This window comes from Terrapene carolina, unplaced genomic scaffold (genome assembly GCF_002925995.2).
Source record: "Terrapene carolina triunguis isolate 2854851 unplaced genomic scaffold, T_m_triunguis-2.0 Scaffold130, whole genome shotgun sequence".
NCBI lineage: Eukaryota > Metazoa > Chordata > Testudines > Emydidae > Terrapene > Terrapene triunguis.
The window spans coordinates 20,317,366-20,341,515 of NW_020664481.1; the positions used below are offsets into that span (position 1 = coordinate 20,317,366).

A 24,150-nucleotide genomic window follows, 5' to 3' on the forward strand; every position below is an offset into this window, starting at 1 on the left:
TTAGGGGGGTAGCAAGCAGGGCAATTGCCTGGGGCCCCACACCACAGGGGGCCCCGCAAAGCTCAGTTGCTCAGGCTTCGGCTTCAGTCCCAGGTGGCAGGGCTCAGGGCCCCAGGCTTCAGCCCTGCACAGCAGCACTTCAGCTTTCTGGCCTGGGCCCCAGCGAGTCAAACATTGGGCTCTGCTGGGCAGATCCCCTGAAACCTGCTTGCGGCCCCACAGGGGGATCCAGACTCCTGGTTGAGAACTGCTGCTTCACACTATCTTCTGTATCAGCGGGCACTTGTCTTTTATCCATGCCAGCCACAAGCACTTGTGATTCATTCCTTAGACCCGGGTTCTTTGGCTAGTGTCTAAGGGGACTGTGATGAGGTGTCCTGAGCCCTGTGAGGCCCCCTGGTCCTATCACACCCCGCCCTAGTAAAGCAGCTGTAAAGCTGGGTCCTTCAGGCCTGCCTAGAAAGGCTGCAGGGAAGCAGCCAATCAGAGCTCAGTGGGCTCAGATAAAAGCCACTGCAAGGCCTGAGCTAGTCAGTTCCTGGCAGGGACCAGAGGAGCAAGAAAGGTGCTCGTTGCTGGAGTTTAAGGGTTCTGGTGACACTGGCATTCTGTGAGGAAGAAGTTCAGCCCTGAGACAAGGGTGAAGTAGAAGGCGCTACGTGGGAAGTGGCCCAGGGAACAACCGCAGCAGCAACACGTGGCTGCTATGTGTAGGGTCCCTGGGTTGGGACCCATAGTGGATGGGCCTGGGGCCTGGACGGGGGCAGGGTGGTGTAAGTTCTAAAAAGGGGATAATGCTTGTTTAGAGGCCCAAGTGAAGGGCAGGACTTAAAGAGTCTCCAAGGAGAAAGCCCTGGGGCACAGCTTTATACCAGGGCAGACATAGACTTCAAGCTAGCCCAGAAGAGGCTGAGAACTGAGCCCAGAGACAGGGCTGCAGATACTGACAAGGGCACTGTGATAGGCCCTATTGGACCTTTTATCCCAGGTGGGATTCCGTCATGTGATGAGCCACTGAAGACCCTCTTGACAAGGGTAACTGCCGACAGGGGGCACTGTGAGCAGAGAAAGAGAGTGCCGGTTTGCACACACCCGACAGGAGGCGCTCACGAGAGGTGAGTGTGCCCCCTCACTGGGTGAAAACATCAAATCGGATTTTCTTTTTAAGGTCTCTCTCTGGCTTGGGGTTTATCAAGCATGAATTTTCACATGAATCTTTTTACTCCTGAAAATGATGGACCTCAGTGCTTCACAGATCTGCAGCAACACGTGGTTGCCAAAGAGCAGAACAGATAGGGAAAGGAAATGTATTCATTGCTCATAAATGGGGAGCCTGGGGGACCCTGAATCTAGGTTCTTGGAGAGGGCTGTGTGTGTTTTTTCTCTTCTAAATTTATTTGGGAGCCACTTCACAAAAACTTTAAAAAATAAAACCCTGCCCCTGTTGATCTGTCCCAGAACAGCAGCCTCAGCTCCTGGGAGGGAACTTATTATTCATGTCACAATAAATCATCAGTGTATTCTTAATAGTTATATTAGTGTAGCACTTAGTGACTCCAGCCAGGACCCCATTATACTGGGTGCTTTACACATACATAAAGGAGAGACAATCCCTGCCCCAAGGAGCTTTCATTCTAAGGCCATGATCCTGCAAGACTAATGCACCCGCACTACTCCTTGGGGAATTTTGTGCCAAAAAATTAAAAATTCTGCCGGCCATATTTTAAAATTCTGCATATTTTGTCAAAATAACCCCATATAATCATGCCGCTTTCAATTATTTTGATAGCTTATTTCAAAATACCTGTTAGCAAGTATGTCTGTAACAATAGCGACAACAAAAAAGATTCAGGAAATGTTTTTGACAAAATAGATTCCTTACAGAATTCCCCCAGGAGTATAAGAAAGAAAAGATCAAACAGCATGTCTTACTGACACATACAAAGTAATGAGGAAAAACGTCAAAGTTAATAGTTCTAACCCTTTATTTGCCCTCAAAATCTTCTTTTTTTTAAAAAAAAAATGGGTAAGGAAAATGGTTTTCGTTCTGAATGATGGCATGCCTAGGCAGGTTAGTTTTCATTACAATGTTACAAAGCTATTTGTACTAGTGGTGAAAGCAAATCAACTTAATAAATATAAAAGGGGGTTCAGCAGGTAAGTTCTTCTTTAGCAGTTGAGTAAAACTGGGTACTCCGGACCCTCAAAACCACTCATTGTTGCTAGCCATTTTTCCATCTACCTACAAACCAGTTGAACCAACAGATATATTTAAGACTGTTGAACATTATGAGCATAGCAACTCTGGACGCTTTCCCCTCAGATTAGTTTTACGTGTTTCATGCCTTCTGCTTCTTTCCTCTAATAAATGAAGTTACTGAATTGAAAAGCAGAGTTGGAGCGGGGGGAGGCTAAGAACTTTCTCCCCTTCCTTTCAACCGCTGTTTGAAAGAAAACGGCCTGGCTGAGGCCCAGGTGCCCTAGATTAGAAGGCAATTGGAGTGGGGGTTCCAGCAAGGTAGGCCCCCACGCGGCTGGCTGGGCTTCACGCTGGTAGGTTCAGGCTCTAGCCGGTTTGGCTCAGACAAGCAAGACGGGAAGGCTCCATTGCCCCGCTGGGGTGGGCCAGGCTCCCCACAGTCTCCCAGCCTGATGCCATGCCAGCCAGTCAGCAACTCACGGAGACTAAGGGCAAGGACAGGGCTTGGCCAAGGCTCCCCACGGCTTCCCCACAGCTGCTTGTGTCAGCCCCATGCCTCTGCAGGGCAGGCCCAGCAATGGGGGCAAGGGGCGCACACTGGGGCTGTCTCCATGGGCGGCGGGTGGAGCCCCCCTTTGGGGAGGCTAGTCTCCAGTTCGGCCCCTTCCGCCCGTGCCCTCCCCTTCGCCGAAGCCCCGAGCCTCTATATAAATCCATGGTACACCCACATCTTGAATACTGTGTGCAGATGTGGTCACCCCAACTCGAAAAAGATATATTGGAATTGGAAAAGGTTCAGTAAAGGATAACAAAAATGATTAGGGGTATAGAACAGCTTCCGTATGAGGCGAGATTAATAAGACTGGGACTTTTCAGCTTGGAAAAGAGACGACTAAGGGGGGATATGATAGAGGTAAATAAAATCATGACTGGTGTGGAGGAAGCAAATACGGAAGTGTTATTTACTCCTTCTCATAACACAAGAACTAGGGGTCACCAAATGAAATTAATAGGCAGCAGGTTTAAAACAAACAAAAGGAAGTATTTTTTCACACAATGCGCAGTCAATCTGTGGAACTCCTTGCCAGAGGATGTTGTGAAGGCCAAGACTATAACAGGGTTCAAAAAAGAACTAGATAAGTTCACGGAGGATGGATCCATCAATGGCTATTAGCCAGGATGGACAGGAATGGTGTCCCTAGCCTCTGTTTGCCAGAAGCTGGGAATGGTCGATGGGATGGATCACATGGTGATCACGTGTTCTGTTCATTCCTCTGGGGCACCTGGCACTGGCCACTGTCAGAAGACAGGATACTGGGCTAGATGGACCTTTGGTCTGACCCAGTATGGCCGTTCTTATGTAATATAGTTAAGCATGTGCATAAATATGTGCAGGATCAGGGCCTGAGTATATGACTGTTCGTGTTTTATTCCAGTCCACTAGCTGACTTTTTTTTAAATAAAAAAATAAAATGAAAAACTCTTGGTGTTCACCTACAACACTTCAAAGGGAAAAAAAAAGGGGGGGGGAGTTATCCTCTTTTCTGCCTCTTTGTGATAATGAAGGGTGTTTTGTTTTTAAAAAAAACCTCAGTGGGGTTTGGAGTTTTTTTGGTTCTGCTTGTTTTGTTACCTTAGCAATTCACTCTCTAGATCAGTGGTTCTCAACCGGGCAGGTTTCGGGGGGGCTGCCAAGCAGGGCTGGCATTAGACTTGCTGGGGCCCAGGGCAGAAAGCCAAAGCCCTGCACCTGTGGCTGAAGCCAAAGCCTGAGCAACTTAGCTTTACAGGGCCCCCTGTGGTGTGGGGCCCCGGGCAATTGCCCCGCTTGCTACTCCCCTAATGCCAGCCCTGGCTTTTATATACAGAAAACCAGTTGTTGTTGCACAGGTGGGCTGTGGAGTTTTTATAGCATGTTGGGGGGGGCCCTCAGAAAGAAAAAGGCTGAGAACCCCTGCTCGACATGACCAAAGCGCTAGTAGGATAGGAGAAGAGGGGGCATGCACGTGAGACCCGATTTAGGGATGGGAGAATGAGAATCTGATGAAGACTGTTTGCTGGCTTTGTTACAAACTAATTTAAACTCCAACACTTGTATAAAGAGTTGGGAGAAAAGCTCTTTGGTCAAAGATTTAGCAGCCTGTTCCCCTTCTTTAAGGGCGGAGAGCATTCCCACTCAGAGCTCTGAGTCCTCCACTGAGACCCCCAGCAAAAGCAGGAAAGCAAGGCTTGTCCTGCCAGGGGCTGCGAAGGCTAAAACAAGCAGGGAAAAGCGTAACCCTTTCAGGTGTCTCAACAGCCCAAAATGCAGCACTAGGGCTCCAGCCCAGCGATTTCCCTGCACCAGGAGGGAACTGCAACAGGGAAGAAGATAAACCCACAGGGGAAACTTACTGAGGACCAGAACTAGCTCCTCTACCTCCCCGCCCACCAGTCTCCCCCTTCCTTCCATCTCCCCACCCCTCCTCTGCCTCCTCCTCCCCTCCATCTCCCTGCCCCTTCTCTGCCTCCTGAGTCTTCATCTCCCGCTCCCCTCCATCTCCACAACCCTCCCATTTCCCCCAGTCACCTCCTCCCCTCCATCTCCCACCCCTCCTCTGCCTCCCCCTCCCCTCCATCTCCCACCCCTCCTCTGCCTCCTTCAGCCTCCCCCGCCCCTCCTTCTACGATGAGATAACTGGCTCTGTGGATATGGGGAAAGCGGTGGATGTCTTGACTTTAGCAAATTTTTTGATATGGTCTCCCACAGTATTCTTGCCAGCAAGTTAAAAAAGTATGGATTGGATGAATGGACTATAAGGTGGATAGAAAGCTGGCTAGATTGTCAGGCTCAATGGGTAGTGATCAATGAATTGATGTCTAGTTGGCTGCCGGTATCAAGCGGAGTGCCCCAGGGGTCAGTCCTGGCGCTGGTTTTGTTCAACATCTTTATTAATGATCTGGATGAGGGGATAGATTGCACCTTCAGCAAGTTCGCAGCTGACACTAAGCTGTGGGGAGAGGTAGCTATGCTGGAGGATAGGGATAGGGTCCAGAGTGACCTAGACAAATTGGAGGATTGGGCCAAAAGAAATCTGATGAGGTTCAACAAGGACAAGTGCAGAGTCCTGCACTTAGGACGGAAGAATCCCATGCGCTGCTACAGACTAGGGACCGAGTGGCTAGGCGGCAGTTCTGCAGAAAAGTACCTGGGGGTTACAGTGGACGAGAGGCTGGATATGAGTCACCAGTGTGCCCTCGTTGCCAAGAAGGCTAATGGCACATTGGGCTGCATTAGTAGGAGCATTGCCAGCAGATCGAGGGAAGTGATTATTGCCCTCTATTCGGCACTGGTGAGGCCTCATCTGGAGTACTGTGTCCAGTTTTGGTCCCCCCCACTACAGAAGGGATGTGGACAAATTGGAGAGAGTCCAGCGGAGGGCAACGAAAATGATTAGGGGGCTGGGGCACATGAGTTACGAGGAGAGGCTGAGGGAACTGGGATTGTTTAGTCTGCAGAAGAGAAGAATGAGGGGGGATTTGATAGCTGCTTTCAATGACCTGACGGGGGGTTCCAAAGAGGATGGAGCTCGGCTGTTCTCAGTGGTGGCAGATGACAGAACAAGGAGCAATGGTCTCAAGTTGCAGTGGGGGAGGTCTAGGTTGGATATTAGGAAACACTATTTCACTAGGAGGGTGGTGAAGCACTGGAATGGGTTACCTAGGGAGGTGGTGGAGTCTCCTTCCTTGGAGGTGTTTAAGGCCCGGCTTGACAAAGCCCTGGCTGGGATGATTTAGTTGGGGATTGGTCCTGCTTTGAGCAGGGGGTGGGACTAGATGACTCCTGAGGTCCCTTCCACCCCGGATAGTCTATGACTCCTCCCCCTCCCGCCCGGCTCAGCCCGAGGGGCGGGGCTCGCTGCACTCAGGCCTGTTGCCATAGCAGTGCGCACACGCCGACAACACACGGCCCCTCGGCGAGCGGGAGAAGTAGTTCCGGCTGGAGGGGAATGTAGTTCCTTGGTGACGGTGCGCGACCTGGCCGAAGGGGCTGAACCAAGCGGCATAGAGCCAATCACGGGGACCATTGCGAGGCGCGGAAGAATCTCACGCAGGCTCCTCCCCTTCCTGTGGCCGGGAGGTGACCCAACATCTGCCTCCGCGCGGCAAGCGGGTGGCCGGGGCTCGGCGGCGGCAGCGAGGAGCGGAGGGAGCCGAGCCGGGCCGGCCGGGAGACCCTTCCCCCTCCCCCGGCGGCGGGATGTTCAAGAACACGTTCCAGAGCGGCTTCCTCTCCGTGCTGTACAGCATCGGCAGCAAGCCCCTGCAGATCTGGGACAAGAAGGTGCCGGGGCTGGGCCTGGGGGGACCGGGGTGCTGGGCTCGTGGGGGCCGGGGCTGGGCCCGGGCCCCTGCAGATCTGGGACAAGAAGGTGCTGGGGCCTGGGGGGGACCGGGGGGCTGGGCCCGGGGGGGACCGAGGGGCTGGGCTCCTGCAGATCTGGGACAAGAAGGTGCCGGGGGGGGACCGGGGGGCTGGGCTCGTGGGGGACGGGGCTGGGCTCCTGCAGATCTGGGACAAGAAGGTGCCGGGGACTGGGCCTGGGGGGACCGGGGGGCTGGGCCCGTGGGGGACGCGGCTGGGCTCCTGCAGATCTGGGACAAGAAGGTGCCGGCGGGCTGGGCCGGTGTGGGGCTGGCCCTGGCCTCCTCCAGCGCCCCCGCGCCCGGCAGCACTTCCCGGGGGTGGTGGCAGCAAGAAGCCGCTAGTGGCTCTGATTTCTAGGGGAGGGAGGGAGGGCTGAGGTCCCTGGGACACGTGTGTGTGTGTGGGGGGGAGGGACACGGACTCCTCCCCCCGGGGCTAGGGGCCTCAGTGCCATGTCTGTGCCCGGTCAGATCCGTAGAGGTCGGTAATCTGCTGTCCCTATGGCAACAAGCTGCCTGGCAACCTGCATCCCAGGCCTGGGCATCACTGGTTGCTTGGCAGGTTTATGGGGGGGCCTCTTGCGCTCTGGGACAGTTCCTGGAGGAGTGAACCCATTCCTGACAAGCTGCCCTCCAAATGGAATATGTCCCGGGAGCGCCAGGCCAGGCCAGGGCTATCCTCTCTTGGGGAAAGCACATTCACAAAATGATCTTCCTTTGGGTCTCAGTAAGGAAACTTGGGAGCTCCTGCTGTCTTGTAGGTAGTGGGTGTTACTTGTCCTTTGACATAGTGACTGGAGCTGGCTGTGAAGCATTCAAATGCCATTGTTTAAAAGACTAGATTTGATTGAAAGAGAGAATTGTAACCTTCTACTTTGCAGAGCCACTTCTGCAAAAGCTAGCCAACTTCTGTCCCATCCATGTAGCTGCTTCACAGCTCTTCGTGTACAGGTGTCATGGAGGCTGCTGCCTATAAGTAGTAAGCAACGCATCTGATTTTCAGTTTTAATCAATAACAACCCCCCCCCCAACTCCTTCCCCAAAAAGGAATCAGGAGTTTATCTGGCATAACCTAGAAATGGTTACTTGTATCTAAAGACTTGTCTGCACGGAGGAGTAATGCGGACTGTGGCGGTTTGATTTCTAAAGCTCACTACTGTGTTGAACATTAATTGGTCCAGGCTGACCCTGCTGGTGCCCACTAAAGGTTCCCTAGTGCACTTTAAAATAATGCTGTTTGAAACAGTGTTACATTAAAGAGCACTAGAGAACATTACAAAGATTACTTATTACATTACTGTAATATATGCTATTGTATATAACATACTACTCATTACCGTATATGAGAGCGAGCCCAGGAACCCCGCCACACACACAGTTTTTGGGCATCTATGTACAACTGAAGAATTCCTAAAAACAAACACTGAAAAATAGAAGCCCTAATGATGATCAGCAGCATACAGTGTTCTGAAATATAAGAAACAGTCCTCAGAACTTCTACCAGCTTTGATCCTCAATGCAGGGCTCTTGTCCTTGTCCCAAGAGTGATTGTGTGTTAATAAGGCAGTGTCTCGTCTTAGAAATACCAAGTTTAGTGTCTGCAGTTTTCTCTTTGACTCATACTGCACTTTGAGTTCCTTGAGAAGAAAAATTTCCCTCCGCACACTATAAAATATGAAGTAGTCAGTGTGAAATCTAGTAATTTGTATCTCGTTTTCTAAAATTAAATATCCGTTTCTACATCTGCCCCAAAATCTCCTTGCCAAATGTTGTGGTCTGAAAATAGCATGTTTCTATTATTAACAGTTGAATTTTTCCAGTTGCTATACAAAAGACCCCCACAACATGAGGTGCTAACCATAGTGAAATAATGAAAGTGACTGTAAGCAATATGCTGTCAAATGGTCAAAGTAAACAACCTGGGGAAAAAATAGGTAACTCCTTTTGCTCTGTCAGTTACAGTCACCTTGGGTGTTACTTGGAACAGTAGGATGTCAGCCAAAGATGTTTTTGTTTTGTTTATGTTCCTTTTAAAAATGGCCTGCAAAGGGCACTTAAAATGGTGTTTTCTCCCCTTTAGGACGTGTAAAGAAGTCTTGAAAGTGTCTTTTAATTTTTCTACATAGAAATGGCAAGAATGTCAGCTTTAGCCTTTCCTCGTTTTGCTGCAATGCTTTTTAGGCCCCTCAGATGTCTGTCAGCTCTTGCCGGTGTTGAACCTTTAACAGAGACATCCCTTCCCCCAAAGTACTCATTAGTCACTGATGTTATGCAAAAATCAACCCCAAAATAAGTTAGAAACAGTCTGACTAAATCTCCTTTCTCCTCCCAATTGCTTTAATATTCAGTCTCTTGTGACATCATAATTTCACTGTCCATTCACAAGACCTAAAATTCTAATGTAACTTAGCAGGCAGGAAAACATCTGTTATATTTATAAAACCATTTCAGGCCTTCTCTGTACATCATAGAGCAGCACAAAGAAAAGGGTGGGGGGGGGCAAGAGTGCAACTTCTTTCCTTTTTGAAGGTGCTCTTTAAATTGGAGGTGTGTTTTGTTACAGATGTCCCTTGTGCTGCTTCAGGGATGTGGGCTAAATATATTAAATAAAACAAGGCCTATTTGTGGTCTGAAAGCACCACTGGGCTCTCTTTCAGAGTATACTACAATGGAATGTGTTGCAAACGCCTGTGAGGGCAAAGAAATAATGTTGTTGGTTTTTTAAATGCTGTTTAGCTAACATCCGTGCTGTAAGAAATGCCAGCTTTATAAGGCCTCAGTCATGCAACTTCTTGCATGTGAGAAGATTGCTGTGCCTGCCTGGAGCCTCATTGGAGTTAATAGCAGCAGTCTGTTCGCAAGCAGTTAGTTGCAGGATCAGGGCCGAAATAAACATAACAGATCTAGAGGAAGGCTGAGCAGTGGATGCAGTGCTGTTCTAAGAAAAATACTTGTGCCCATAGGGATGTTGTTAACCATGAGGTTTATAAGCCTTTCTTTTTTTCTTTTGTAATGGTCTCATTAAAATGTAAGGGCTCCCAAGTCCTGCATCTTGGCAGGGGGTTAAACTAGATGACCCTTGCGGTCCCTTCTAACCCTATGGTTCTATGATTCGAAGACCTTTGTCTACACTGCCAGGTAAGTCAACATAAGTTACGCTACTCCAGCTATGTGAATAACGTAGCTTAGGTCAACTTACTGCAGTATCGACACCATGCTGCGTCGACGGGAGATGCTCTCCAGTAGACTTACCTTACTCCTCTCGCTAGAGAGCGCTCTGCGGTCGATTTAGTGGGTCTTCACTAGACCCGCTAAATCGACCCCCCGGTGTAGACATGGCCTAAGTGAGTGACAGCACTGTTTAGAGATAGACAGACAGTCTGGGTGAAAATGCTCGTACCTTGCCTGCTGACCTATTGTTCTCCTGAGTGCTGGGCCACTCAGATACTTGTCTGCAGGGCCGCCGAGAGCGGGTTCGGGCTCCAGTGAAAAAAATTTTTCTGGTCCCCCAGCAAGGGCTAAACAGGGCCGACGAGGGGGGGGGGGGAAAGCCAGGCCCCGGGCCCCCTTCCGGACTGTCGGGCCCCGGTAATTTGTACCGGCTTCCCCCCCTCTTGTCGGCCCTGCTTGTCTCTCATGGTGAAGTGTGCTGAACTCTGGGCCAGCTTCATTGTAATGGGGGGGCGGGGGGGCGGGCGGAGGCAATGTCCATTGGAACTAGACTAAAGTCGGGACTTTCCTCTCAACTGTGGCACCCTGCACAGCTGAACCTAAGTAAATGGGTTTGTCACTTTCACCTGCACTCTTATTCTGCTTATAGTTAGGGGTCTTCAGAGATTTTTAGCATTTCCTGAAGACCTGGGTTCACTTGTAATATGTCAAGAGCTAGTAGTCTTGTTAGGCATTGTCTGTGTTAAGGAAACTGGCACTGGGAACATAAAGTAAGCTGCACTGGTGTAAGCTGGTGCAGGTTGTTGACATCAAGGATCTGTATTGATGTAACTATACTATTTTCTTAATGTAGATGGAGGGGGAGGGCAAAGACTCTCTAAACATCTTGGAAGCATTCGCTTTACAGAGACTCCTTTCCTTGATTATGCTGTGTGAACAGTGTGGCTTCCAACTCTCCTTATGAATTACTTTCATTCCTTCCCTTTCACTCTCTTTTCCCCCCCACCCCCCATGGGCTGCAGTTAGTCTCTCGGCAGGTGGTTTGGCAATGAGGGCAGCTCTTTCACTCATCTGCTCTGTACTTAGCATCATGCTCACAGACTTCGCTTCCGGAGTCCAAAGTGGATGATGCCGCTGAAAATTGAAGTGGACATCCTTGGCTTTCTGAGATAGGGGAAGCGCTAGCTCAGGGGTTCTCCATCTTCAGTACTGGGGACCCCTTTCACATAGCAAGCCTCTGCGTACGACCCCCCCCCTTATACATTAAAAACACTTTTTATATATCTAACACCATTATAACTGCTGGAGGCAAAGCGGGATTGGGGGATTGTGAGCTGTCAGCCTCCACCCCAATGTAATAACCTCGCGACCCCCTGAGGGGTCCCGACCCTCAGTTTGAGAACCCCTGAGCTAGCTGCTAACCCAGCACCATCCTGCCAGAACAGCCACCAGAGCCCCCTAAATACAGAACGTGTTTTCTAGCTCTTCTAGATTTTTTGTGTGCAGAGCAGCTCAGTCTTCAGATCACTTACCCAGGGAGTGCATCTCCTGCCATTTGAGTCTTCCGGGCCTGTCTGGGAGACCTGTTTTGCAAGGCACTGTCACTATCTGCATTTTAACACTTAGTTAATCAGAACCTCTCTTCAATCCTGAGCCCCTGGCTCTCTGATCTCAGCATTGCAAGCTGTTCTGCTGCAGTGGATGGAAACTGTTCAAAGGAACTTATCGAATCGATTGATTCTCTGGCTGATTTCTCCAAGTACGCAACTACTGAGACTTTTCTTAAACTGAACGATAAAGATTAAAAGTTAGAGCAACTTCAAATGCTGTTCTCTAGCAATGCAGTGTATGCCAGTGTTTAGCATTCACCTGAATACCAAATAACTCTTGGAATCTGACCACAGAATACAAATACACCTCTACCCCGCTATAACGCGACCCGATATAACACGGGTTCGCATATAGCGCAGTAGCAGCGGGGCTCCCACGGCGCTTTAAAGGGTCCGGGGCTCCGGCTGCTGCAGGGAGCCTCGGGCTCTTTAAATCACCACTGGAGCCCTGCCACCGCTAGCCTGATATAACAGCGTTTCGCTTATAACGCGGTAGGGATTTTTGGCTCCCCACGACCGCGTTATATCAGGGTAGAGGTGTAGCTGTTACTTGCATGGTTTCCCTGACCAGTGTGGAAAGGACTGTTTTCTGGGAACCGCATTAGAAAACCCTGCTATAGCCCATGTATGGGTGGAATATCGCACAGTCAGACTAGCTTGATTCTCGAGGGGGAGGATAATCTTTGCCTACAGTGGTCAGGGAAATGGTGGTAGCAACAGCGGAGTTTAAACACAGCTGTTGCTAGCATGGTTCCAGCCAGAGATAATGACCTAACCGTGTCTGCACTAATGCTGGACAGCAATAAAATACTCGTTGGCGTCTCTAGAGGTCTCCCTCAGCCTGTTTAATTCACTATTCACCACTTGGACTGAACTTGAATTCTTCTATCAAGGGCTGAGTTAATCTTCAATTTCTCCAATCTTCTAGTTACACTGATCTAAGGTGTTACTAGTAACAATAGTAGGTAAAAAATATGTCCATACAAAACTGATTTTTTTTAAAAAAGATGATTGCGTCCCTTGAGGTCCAGCCATTTTTGAGTGTGTGAATAAGCATTTTATTGGCTTGAGTGCAGGCAGGTTAATAATTAGTAAATTAGTGTAACTCAGAATAGGATTATCCATTTATATGGATGATAATATCCACAGTTGCATAAAATAGGACTAGATAGGATTTTTTTTCTCTCTGCTTCCAAAAAAGTCATCTTTGGGTTGTGACAATGTATAGAAAATGTTAGCTCCAAATTAGTTTTTCTGGAAGTGTAACTTCTGAGCATTCAAAGTTACACCAAAAATCCCTTCACTTTAACTGCACTGGTCATTGCAGAGCATCTGCTGTAATCTATAGTGATAAACATTCTCTTTCCGTGACATCCAGAGATCCCTCGCTGAGCAATGCTGCTGTAACCGATGAACTCAGTGTTAACTGTTATCAGAATGTCAGCCTCTGGGGGAGTGATTTCCAGGGGTGGGGTGTTAAGTAATGGTATCCAGAGCCTTTCAGCTATCTTCTCTTCTGAGTCATAAGAACGGCCATACTGGGTCAGATCAAAGGTCCATCAAGCCCAGTATCCTGTCCTCTGACAGTGGCCAATGGCAGGTGCCCCCCAAAGGGAATGAACAGACAGGTTATCATCAAGTGATCCATCCCCTGTCACCCAATCCCAGCTTCTGGCAAACAGAGGCTAGGGACACCATTCCTGCCCATCCCGGCTAAGAGCCATTAGTCAAATTAGCTCTGGTTGATAAGCTAGTTCTGATGACTCTTTAGAGGCCTTTGTGAAATAAGTTGGTTGTCCCCACACTTACCCCAGGTTCTAGGGAAGGATTGGGGCTCCATGTCTGAGTGCCAATAGAGTTCTTTGGAGAAGGGTGTGTGTTTTATGCTGCGCTCTCTATGTACCCCACTTTGGTTTTGATAGGGTAGTAGATGAGTTGATTAGCTAGCAAACTGTTGTTGTTTTGTAGACTAGTCTACTTCATCTCTAAACATTGGCATCCCAAATTCTTTGTAATTCTTAATATATGCTGCCCTTGGATGCATACCATGACACTGCCCTCCGCCCTGCTTGGCTGTCTCATCCATGCTTTCTCTGTTGTCCTGCCTACCTTATATCTTTCCTCTTGTCTCCTCATCCTGCTCCTAGGAATGTTGTATGAGAAGAAACACATTCCCTCTGTAATCCTCCAATGTGTCTCTTGCATTCAGAGAGAGAAACTGGCTTCATGGACCATGACCAGTCAATTCACGTTGCACTAAATTGACCTGGTGGCAGAAGGAAAAGAACACATTCTTTTACTAGTCAAACATTGATTAACTAATGAATTATCATCCATGCTGGGAGTCTCACTAGAGAAGCCCAACACTGAACCTTCCCTATCTCCCCTTTTCGTCACTAAGAAATCTTGGGCTACCAATGGTACGGTCCTGGGATTACCAATGGTTAAGCCCTTTGTTTTCAGTTTAAACTGATTTTTACCAAAAAAAATCCCAGGTTTTACAAAAAGTATTATTGGTTTTTCTCTGATTTTCACCCTACTATACTTCAAATATATAAAAAATAACTTGTTTTATTAGGGAAATAAAATACATTGCATAAGATAAATGTATTACAATAATACATCAGTCTGTGTGTATATGGAAAGCCGTCTGTTGAAGTAAGGCTCTGTATTAGTCTAGAAGATACACACAATAAACAAACAGGCACGCAGGCAAGCTCTGAAGCGCGTGCGCATCTGAACATACTGATGAATCTCATGCCAACCACGTACACATTTCAGCTACATGCAAGACTGTAGGAGAATGGGTCTTGGACCCCCCCCTTTATACATTAAAAACACTTTTTTATATATCTAACACCATTATAACTGCTGGAGGCAAAGCGGGGTTTGGGGTGGAGGCTGACAGCTCACAATCCCCCATGTAATAACCTCGCGACCCCCTGAAGGGTCCCGACCCTCAGTTTGAGAACCCCTGAGCTAGCTGCTAACCCAGCTCCATCTTGCCAGAACAGCGAGCCTACGCCATGCAGGACTTTGGGAAATTACACTGAAGAACTTCACATAAGACAGTGGGTGTTGGCTCAATATTTAAAAATATTTATCCAATTATTAAATGTTAATATAGTTCTAAGTCTACAACAGTAAACTGTTTATTCAAACAAACAGTTTTATTTGGGGTTTGAAGGGATACTGTTTTCTTAAACTCAGAAGTGGCATTGTGATTTGAGTTCTGTTTTAGTTCTGCAGCAAACCGCATTGAATTCTATTAAAGCATTCATCTACTGAATGCTTTCCCCCCTGTCCTTTCTCCACCAAACTAAACCCTGATATTTACCAAGAACAATTTTTAATAGTTTTTTGCACCGATTTTTCAGCTGTTTTTGTTGTTGTGGTAATAAACACTGATAAATTCCCAGGAAAAATTAAATAAAATCAAAACTGAAAACAAAGGCGCCTACCAATGGTGAAAGCTGTAATGTAGCCTGAGAGCAGGTATTCTTACTGCTGTTCTCTAAGCCGGCTAACCAGGTTACTTTCTCAGTGCACAATCAGCATGTTGCATCCTTGTTTCCAGGATTTAACTTCGATAGCGCCTATTGCTGCTGCTAATATATAGAACCCCACGTTAGTCTTCTAATGGATGATTCCCGTTGCAGCTGACAAAAACGTCAAATCATTTGAACATTGCCACGTTAGTTTCTTTTAGACAGACCTATAAATAAATGGGAGATGTATTTGGTGCAGAAGAGGCATAGGATTGGAAAACAGGAATACGGTGCTATCCCTTGAGGAGTCTCTCTCTGGCAGCTTATCATCTTCTTTATCTGTGATGGCTCGGAATGAGATTAAAAACATGGTCTGTCAATCCATGCTAGCATTCCTACCATTACCAGCATCCATTTCAGGTGATCTGAATAGAGACATCCTTAAAGACCAGAGAGAGGTGGGCTCCTGTTTGCCGTTCTTATTTCTCTTTTAGCAAACACACACGTTATTATCCACTATAGGTCCATCTAGAGCAACTGACTAAGCAATTTGAAGATGAATTGCTGGTTTTGTAAATCATTTTATTACATATGACTGGAATCCTCCCATTAGATGTTTGATGTGGTTCTGTATTTTAGCAGCAGAGTGGTGCTATCATGGATTCACAGGGTTGCAATGTGCTGACTCCGCACAAGGAAGTGGGTGATTTAATTAGCAGAAGTGCCTTTAAACGTAGAACTCGTTTTTTTCTTAATGTGGAACGAGCTTTTTCGTTAAAAAATGAACTCACAAACCCTGAGATTCAGCGTAAGTTGGTTGCTGAGAAGAGCAAGTGTGAGTGACTGTGGCGATTCCCATTCTGGCCTTCCTGTATTGTGCAGGGACCTGGCTGTGAGTAACTTTACTGGATCATTGGAGAGCTCAGATCAGCTCTAAGTCATGGGTTTTTCCCCCCTCTAGCCTTACTCCATTATTAGTGTGACTTAAAACAAGCTTTCTTCATCCATTGCTGCTGTTTGCCTGAGCGCACCAGGCTGCAGTGTCCAGCCCTAGCAATGGGCCGTAGCACACAGGAGGTAAAAGCCCTGTAAGTGGAGAGGGTATTCTGGGTGTAGATGCACTGGCCTGCAGGAGTCCTGGATTAATGAGGGAAGAAATAGACCTGGGCTTCTTGTAGCTTTTGCTACAACCTTGCATTCCTTTCCCTGGTTTGGTTTAACTTAGTACTTGTCTGGCTTGAGCATTCTTTGGGCCTTCCTATACTAGACTTAAATGCATCAGAGTGACTCAGCATGCATTTTGCTGTGTACTGATGTGCTTTGTCAACGTACTGTTTTTGGCCTCTGACGTCAGCATCTGGAGATGACATTGGACCTTGCAGACTCTCGGTAAAGGCGTTTGCTGGCAGCGTGTCCTGTAGTAGTAATTGCAGTTGTAGTTGCATGGGATGACGGACAATGTCCATCTGATTTCTGCATGTAGCTGCTGAGAGGCGTTCTTGTGGGGTGTCTTTCTAGCGTGCTCTTCTGGGCTGGGAGATCTCCCCTGCTCTTCACGAATGGCGGTTGTCTTTCATCTCTCCCGTGGCTAACTAACTGTTCCACTTTCTCTTGTTCTAGGTGCGGAATGGCCATATCAAAAGAATCACCGATAACGATATCCAGTCACTGGTGCTGGAGATTGAAGGAACAAACGTCAGGTAGAGCAAGAGGCCATTTTTTTCCCTAACACGCTATGGAGCGTTAGCACCTCAAACAGAATGAATGATCATAGTGCCACTTCAGTCATCTTCTCTTTCCCAAAGACTATTAATCTCTTTCCCTTCCCCCCTCCCCCCCCAGCTTATTGATGAGATTCTTCTCAATCAAGTGGCCCCTTCTGTAGCACTGTTGTGGCATGGCCCATTCTAGCTCTGTTTTTATTCCAAGACATTTTGGGTTTTGCTGGAGTTTTTAAAATGCTCCTAGAGCTCTGGATGCAAACCGAGCTCGCTGACTGTCAGTGATGCCTTCCCTCTCTCAGCAAGTCCTAGTAATAGCCAGGTGTTCTCTTTTCCTCCTTATATAACTTGCGTTTCTTATTAGAGACAATCTGGGGCATTGTAGCCCATGGGTTCTCTAGTGCCAGGGGAGAGCTGAATTGTAGCCAAAGCAATGCACTGTCTCTTGCATCTGATTGTCCTAAGACCCACTCGTTCCCTCAGTGAAAGACTTGAGGATGAGTGAAGCATCGTAGTAGCAGCAGGAAGCTGAAATATAAGAGGCTTTTGTTTACAAGACACATGGATTTTAGAGCTTGTCAGAGCTTTGGCCCAAAGTTGTGGGGCCGTTTGGCTCTAACTCTTCCTTAAACATGTGCAGTGCTTGGGAGTTACTGCCCTTTTGTTGTGAGGGTGCTACCTGCTTAGATCAAGGGCTGAGGGGGTCTAGTGCGGTGTGCTTGAAGTGGGAACAGGAAGCTCTCATGATAACTGTGGAGTGTCCTATTAACCTGGTGGGGAAGGAAGAGGGTATTTGAACTGAATGGTGGTTTTGTCCTAGTCCTCCCCACCCATTGGAGTGGAACAGTCCACTCTTTCACTGAGGCCCCCACTGGTCCGAGCTGCCTGGCTAGGTGTGCTTGGGTAATCTGATTGGCTGACCACCCCTTAGTACCCCATATGAGCAAAGTGTAGCGTACTGGTGCACCGTGTGAAATTGCAAAGGGATCAGCAGAGCATAGCACATCCAGGCAAGGTAGATACCAGAAGAGTGTCTCTAAGTGGCCTGCAATTTTTACCTCTGCTAGTGACTTGGGGACAGTCAAAGGGGTGGGAGCTTCAGGCCATCCAAGTTATATGGAATCAATTAAACCCTGTGGTTTGTGTACTCCTTAGACCTGGAAAGCTTAAATCTAACATAAGGGCTTCCTGGCTAACTCCCCTTGCACGTGGATCTGTCTGAGAATGTGCTCTATTGATACGTCTGCCGTGTACCAGCAGACTGACATAAGGAGCTAGAAATATTAAGTATGTTTCTCCCTCCCAGTACCACGTACATCACCTGCCCTGCTGACCCAAAGAAGACCTTGGGCATCAAACTGCCCTTCCTGGTGATGATCATTAAGAACCTAAAGAAATACTTCACCTTTGAAGTGCAGGTGAGTGGGGTAACATGCAGAACTGCCTCAATAGTTGTTAGAGAGGAGAGTATCCCCCAGCCCCAATAACTGCTGGGTATAAAGAGAGTGGGAGATGGCTGACTAGAGACTCATGACTCCAGCACTGTAATATCTGAGCACTTTGCAGAAACTGATGAATCTGTTCTTAGCACCTCTGTGAGATAGAGAAATATTATCCCTGTTTGACATTAGCCCTAGGTAGTGGTGACCTAGTGGACAGAACATAGGACTGAGACTCAGGAGACCTGGGTTCTATTCCTGGTTCTCCTGGGTGACTGGGGGCAAGTCATTTCCCCTCTCTGTGCCTCAGTTTCCCAATCTGTAAAATGACGCACTTTGAGATCTGCAGATGAAAAGCATATAGAAGAGCCAGGGATGATGATTATGGTGATGAAGTGACTTGTCCAAGGTGACACAGGTAGTCTGTGGCAGAGCCAGATCTCCTAGTCCAGTGCATCAACCACAAAATCTTCTTTTTTCCCCCCTTCAGCCCTTACTATCAAGCCCTCTCTACTATTGCAGCCTGATCCCATGAGTCTTGTGGCTCAGAGTTTCAGGGCACCAGTCAGGCCATGAGAGAATGTAGTGACCATGTCTGAAACCCAGGTTTTCATGTTGCATCTAGGCACTGACTTGTAAATGTTCTAGCTGTAAAGTGGAGTAGAAAGTCCTATCCTACAGAACCTCCTAGAGTCTGACTCTGAGTTGGAGACTGCCTGTCTTGAGTGAACTCCGTATCTCCTTGACAGGCTGTCTTTTTCCTCTGCATCAGGTGTTGGATGATAAGAACGTGCGCAGGCGCTTCCGGGCAAGTAATTACCAGAGCACAACCCGGGTGAAGCCCTTCATCTGCACCATGCCCATGCGGCTGGATGACGGCTGGAACCAAATTCAGTTCAACCTGTCCGATTTCACACGCCGCGCCTATGGCACGAACTACATCGAGACCCTAAGGGTCCAGGTATGAGCAGCATGCTGCTGCCAGGGAGCCTACTTCTCAGAGGTCAGGGCTTCCCGCCCTCTATAGCCGTAGAGATCATGCCCTGCAGTCTCCCTTCTTGCTAGCCAGGAGATTGGGCTGCTGGAGTCCAAGCAGAAAAGGGGCCTGGACTCCACCCTGTTTTTGGCTTCTTAGCCAGTTACCTGTCTTAACTGAGCACTGTTAGAGGGGAGCAGCACTGGTGCTAGTGACCTCATGTATTAGTGATGGGTGACCACACTGGACCTCCGCCCCACCCCACCCTTAATTCAGCTGCTTCTCAGATGATGGAACTAGCTTCATCCACGGTCTCTTCTCACCAGCCTTCAGCTACGTGAGGAAGCTGGGGAGATGCTTTCTCTGGGGTGAGGTGGTATTTAAGTCTATTTGGGAAGCCAGGCACACATCTGACAGTGGGATGGAAGCCCTTATTCTCATTCCTATGCAGGGAAATCCTAAGGAGGGGCGGAATTGCCGTTTTCTCCTCACCAACAGCGAGGGCTCTGATAAAGAAAGGAGCAGCAGAGAGGGGGGTAGTTGTGAGGAACCTTGTGTCATCTGGCAGCCAGAGCAGAGCTGATTCCGTGGAGTCTCCAGTGCTCTGCCCAGATCTCTTTAGCCAGCTCCCAGACACGTGCCACCTACTGAATGTGTTCCTGAAGAATGAAAGGTGCTAGTATAGGACAGAACAAGAACCAGCTCTGCTACCATCTTCGAGCCTGTGCCAATCACATGAGCAGCGGTACTGGAAACTCTGAAAGATATTCCGACCCAATTAGAGCTTCCCAGGCGCTCATCCTCCCTAAACAGCTGCCTTGCTGTTTATCATGACCCTTTTTCAGTCAGTTTTCAGCCCAGGTAACAGTCCTTGAGATTTCATGAGACACTGGGACATCCAGCTATAAAAACCAAGGGCATGATGGGTGGCTAGGACACTTCAGAAGAGGGTGGAGGAGGAGCTGCTACCTTTTAAAGCTGCTAGGAAGAAAGATGGGGGACTAGGATACCTCCAGGAAGACTGGACAAGGCCTCTGGGGCAGTCAGCAGATCAGCGTAATACCTGCAGCACTGATCACCACAGTGGATTTTCTGGATCTGGGATTCTTAGATGATGGGAGAGTTCCGTAATCGACGAGTGAGGACAGGGTGTGTTGCGAGCCAAACCACCGTCAAGCTGAAGGGGAGAAGTATAAAGAGAGGATGTTAAAGATGCAGCCAATTCTCTCCGTCTTTCCATCACCAGATCCATGCGAACTGTCGCATCCGGAGGGTGTATTTCTCTGACAGACTCTACTCGGAGGATGAGCTTCCAGCGGAGTTCAAGCTGTACCTCCCCGTTCAGAACAAGGCCAAGGTGAGCTTGCCTGATGAGGAGGGAGAAGTGGGGAAGCGGCAGCTAGGACCATCACAAAAATCTCTCTCCTTTGTCTAGCATTTCCTCCTCCCTCCTGGTGTTTTAGCAATCAGAGGCCTCCACATAATATTTGTATCAGAAAAGCATTTCCCCTTTGCTCACGGTAGGGAACATGCCCTTGCCGCTGATGCCAGTCACTGGCTCCCGACTATTAAAATCAGTAGCAATATCTCAAATTGTTTACTGATTGGCAGTCTTGCCCGGGAAGCACTGAAGTTGATGGAGACTCGGTTCCTTTCCCCACCCCTAGAAAGAGGGCTTCCAAATTTCGTGGGGAAGGGAGTGTGCGAGATGGTTCCCCTGCTGTTGTCTGTGCTCCTCCTGTTCTGGGGTTGAACCGCAGAAGCTGACCCTCTCTTGCTGGGGAGAGAGGATAGAATTGCTGACAAACTGGCTGTTGCTGATGACCTCATCCAAGCAGAGGTGCTAGCCTCTGTTTCCTCGTTCCCTGGTCACTTACCTTGACTCCCATAGAGTTCCATTCTGATTCCTGTTTGATGCTGGGAGCATCATTGCTGTGGAAGGGGAAGAAGGATGAGTGTGTTGCCTTAGAGTAGAGAGGTGCTGCAGTGTCCTTGGGGTGAGTGGGAGAGGAGCCCGCTGGATCATTCTAGTTTCAGGATCAGTATTGAGGGGCTTTATAGATAAATGTCCAGCCCTCCTTGACTAAACACCCTCATGATGAAAGCGCTTCTGGGTTGGGCAGAATAAGACAGATGGGTAGGAACTTGGAGGAACTTCTCAAGGGAGTGCATCTTCTCTCCCCACCCCATAGAAATATAGAACTGGAAGGGACCTTGAAAGGTCATCGAGTCCAGTTCCCTGCCTTCACAGCAGGTCCAAGTACTGTCCCTGACAGATTATTTTTCCCCAGATCCCTAAATGGCCCCCTCAAGGATTGAACTCACAACCCTGGGTTTAGCAGGCCAATGCTCAAACCACTGAGCTATCCCTCCCCCCGGAGACTGCTGTTTGTTTAGGGGTAGGTCGAGGGCTGTGTTAACGATCGCATGCTGCAAAGGTCATGGCAATAGCATGTGGCCAGCAATGAGGATAGTTTAGGGATGCCAATGGAGCGTTCCCTTCTGTACAATTACACGCTGCATGGGGCATGTTGGAATAGGAGTGTCAGACGCTGATCGCTTAATAATACTGTCTCCTTTGTGCCCCCTCAGCAATAAACTGCATTGGAAAGAAACACGAGGAATGCGCCATGGCTCGGTATGAACATGAAGGCAGGTGGAGGAGAATGTCCTAATGAAACACAATTAGCTAAATTCACTCTGCATAGGGTAACTATTGAATAATTTGGTATCCCTTTCCTGGGCAGGACACAACTAACCATGTAATAATACTGGAATTGCATTGTACGTCCATAGGTAGCACAGAATCAGAGTATTTATCTGGATGTTCTTAAGAGCAGAGTCTAAACACTGCGAGTGACGCGGTACCTAATCTTTGCCTCACTTGGGGGAATTACCAAGTCAATGAGAGTAGCGTGTCTGAAGAGAGGATCTGGTGTGGAATTACAGGGTTAAGTGTGCCCTCTCAAAGATACCAATGTGTGTTTCCTTTCCTGTTTTTCCATCTTTATTTTATATATGCTCTAAATATGGATGTAATACTCACACTTTGAAAGTTATTAAACATTTGATTCTGTTTGTAAGTGTGTCCAGGCATCTCCCTCCTTTGATGGTGCTCTTTCACTCACAGATGGTTGGACTTAAAGAGATTCCTCAGAGCCTTTTAGCAGCCCAGATGTTGATATTGCCTCTGAATTCCACTTGGCTTGGCAGCCTGCTCCCCAGAGCCCCAGCAGTGCTGTGGCTAGAGGTGCACTAGCCACATCATACAGGGCAACTTCAACCCCGTGGGCAGAATCTACCCAAGGGTGGCTCTCCATGTGTACTGCTCATCCCCGGAAGATGGGTCTGTACCCTTCATGCAAGTCTCTTATAAATAAGGCAACTTTCTCAGGAGCCGCAAATCAGTCGGTTTTATCTGCACACAATGGAAAGATTCACTCCGTTATCTGTATATTTACAGAACATGCTCCAGCTCTGACTAGCCTTGGAACAGCCACTTGTAGGAAAGGGCACAAAATAACATAAACAGTACAATTGCTCCTTTCCTTTGGCGCTTTAGCAGAGCAGCTGAACAGGAGCTAAAGCAGTGTTTTCCTGTTGTAAACCAGCCTTTTTCCTCTCTCAAACCAATCTGGATGAGTGTCGTTTCCGTTCTATGTCAGTCCTAACAAAACGTCAGCAAACTTATGTCCGTAATGCAAGCTAAGCAGTGACGGACAGACCTTCTCTCCCTGGGTCTAATGGGGGAGGTGGCCTTTGACAAGGAGGCTGAAATTTACCCCCTCAGAATTGCTTGTAGAGCACTTCCGGCAGGGGACATCTGGGGGTATTCTAACAACTGAATTTCCAGGTAGCTTTGATTAATAAGTTAACATGGGAGAGGATATAAAAGATGGGAGGCATCAATCCTGCATTGACACCCTTAGTCTTGGCTTCAGACTTGTTTCATTCCCACTCATCCGCTCAGTGCCAAGACTGCCCTTAATGAAGTTCATCTGTAATCTATCCAGACACATTTACTGAGCTTGCCAAAGGCCGCACTTGACTGCAAGTGAGGAGGGGTGGAGATCTTGGCCTCTTTGAGACCATCAGTCAGTCCCAGAGGAGAGAGACCTGGCCCCCAATGGAAGCCTTTGCTCACGGATACAAACTTCAGGTGGCCAGTGGCAGGTCGGTAACTCCTTTCTTTGTGAGAGCAAAGTCCAATTGCTGCACTGGGGCGAGACACTTTTTGTTTGTCCCCCGTGGGGTGCCTGCTCGGAAGAGGCTTCGGGGAGCAGCAGCATTAATAGAGCACTACTTGGTGAGGCTGTCCCGTGATGATTCTGCTTTGCCTTCAACAAGTGTCCTTAATGCTTCAAAATCAGAGACTCCTGCCTGTGTGGATTGTTAACTACCGTAGGGAGGAGATCAAACAGGCATGATGGGTAGCCCCCAGCCTAAGTTCCCTGTAAGCTGCGTGGCTGGGTGGCTGCCCAGCAGGCTATCAGTTGCCGGCAGTTCAGCTGTGTCTGAACTTGCTGATTTACTTAAAAGGGCAGCGTACTTTAAGTGGGGTCAATGTACTTAAAAGGGCAACGCGCATCTCTGTGTCTCTGTCACACTCACCTCCCAACACACGGTGGTGGTGGTGGTGGTGTTACTTCTTGATACTTCTTTCAAAGTGTGTTGTTTTACTTTTTTTGACTGGTCTATGTATTTCATAATTTTTATTTCTCTCTTACGCTTACATTTAATTCTGTGAGTAGTGAGTTCTCAAATGCCAAACCTGTCCTGGCTGGAGTAATTATCCCTATGGTAACTTTAAAAAAAAAAAAAATTATCCCTAGGTTTTTGGTTTCTACTGGTGTTGCACATCTTCACGTTACCTTGATATTGGTGCAGATAACAAAATTCATTCCGCACATGGATGGAAAAAATTAGAGGGAACACTGTCCCCAGCTGACTTTTGTCTTCAGTGGGACACCATCCTAACTCATTCTTCCAGCTATATCCTGCTGGAATAAATTGATGGCCTCAATAGTTTTAATGCAAACCAAAATATGATAGCATTTTCCTGTTTGTGTTGATGCTGCTGCAAGTATAAATGGTCCTTCCCTTTTGGGTCAGACAGCATTGGATTCACAAAGTGTAGT

At 48.1% G+C, this 24,150-nt stretch overlaps 1 protein-coding gene across 3 annotated transcripts; it reads left to right on the forward strand.

Moving 5' to 3' along the window:
* The first annotated feature begins 6,289 nt into the window (after nt 1-6,289).
* Nucleotides 6,290-22,095, forward strand: CFAP20 (cilia and flagella associated protein 20). 3 transcript variants are annotated; one of them, XM_026652861.2, is made up of 6 exons: nt 6,290-6,524; nt 16,497-16,576; nt 17,904-18,015; nt 18,809-18,997; nt 20,259-20,369; nt 21,605-22,095. In XM_026652861.2, exons 1-6 carry the CDS (start codon nt 6,441-6,443, stop codon nt 21,608-21,610), a joined length of 582 nt encoding a protein of 193 aa, XP_026508646.1. In that variant the 5' UTR covers nt 6,290-6,440; the 3' UTR covers nt 21,611-22,095. The 3 variants fall into 3 exon arrangements, with proteins under 3 accessions (XP_026508646.1, XP_026508648.1, XP_026508647.1); XM_026652863.1 differs by lacking the exon at nt 6,290-6,524 and adding an exon at nt 6,594-6,612; XM_026652862.1 differs by lacking the exon at nt 6,290-6,524 and adding an exon at nt 6,833-6,848.
* Nucleotides 22,096-24,150: the final 2,055 nt, after the last annotated feature.

What these genes read in the sequence shown, in the direction of transcription:
- CFAP20 (XM_026652861.2), top strand. Translation starts at nt 6,441, where the DNA reads ATGTTCAAGAACACGTTCCAGAGCGGCTTCCTCTCCGTGCTGTACAGC. An exon ending in TGCAGATCTGGGACAAGAAG is followed by an intron (nt 6,525 to 16,496) that starts GTGCCGGGGCTG and finishes CTCTTGTTCTAG; the next exon opens with GTGCGGAATGGCCATATCAA. An exon ending in ACTTCACCTTTGAAGTGCAG is followed by an intron (nt 18,016 to 18,808) that starts GTGAGTGGGGTA and finishes CCTCTGCATCAG; the next exon opens with GTGTTGGATGATAAGAACGT.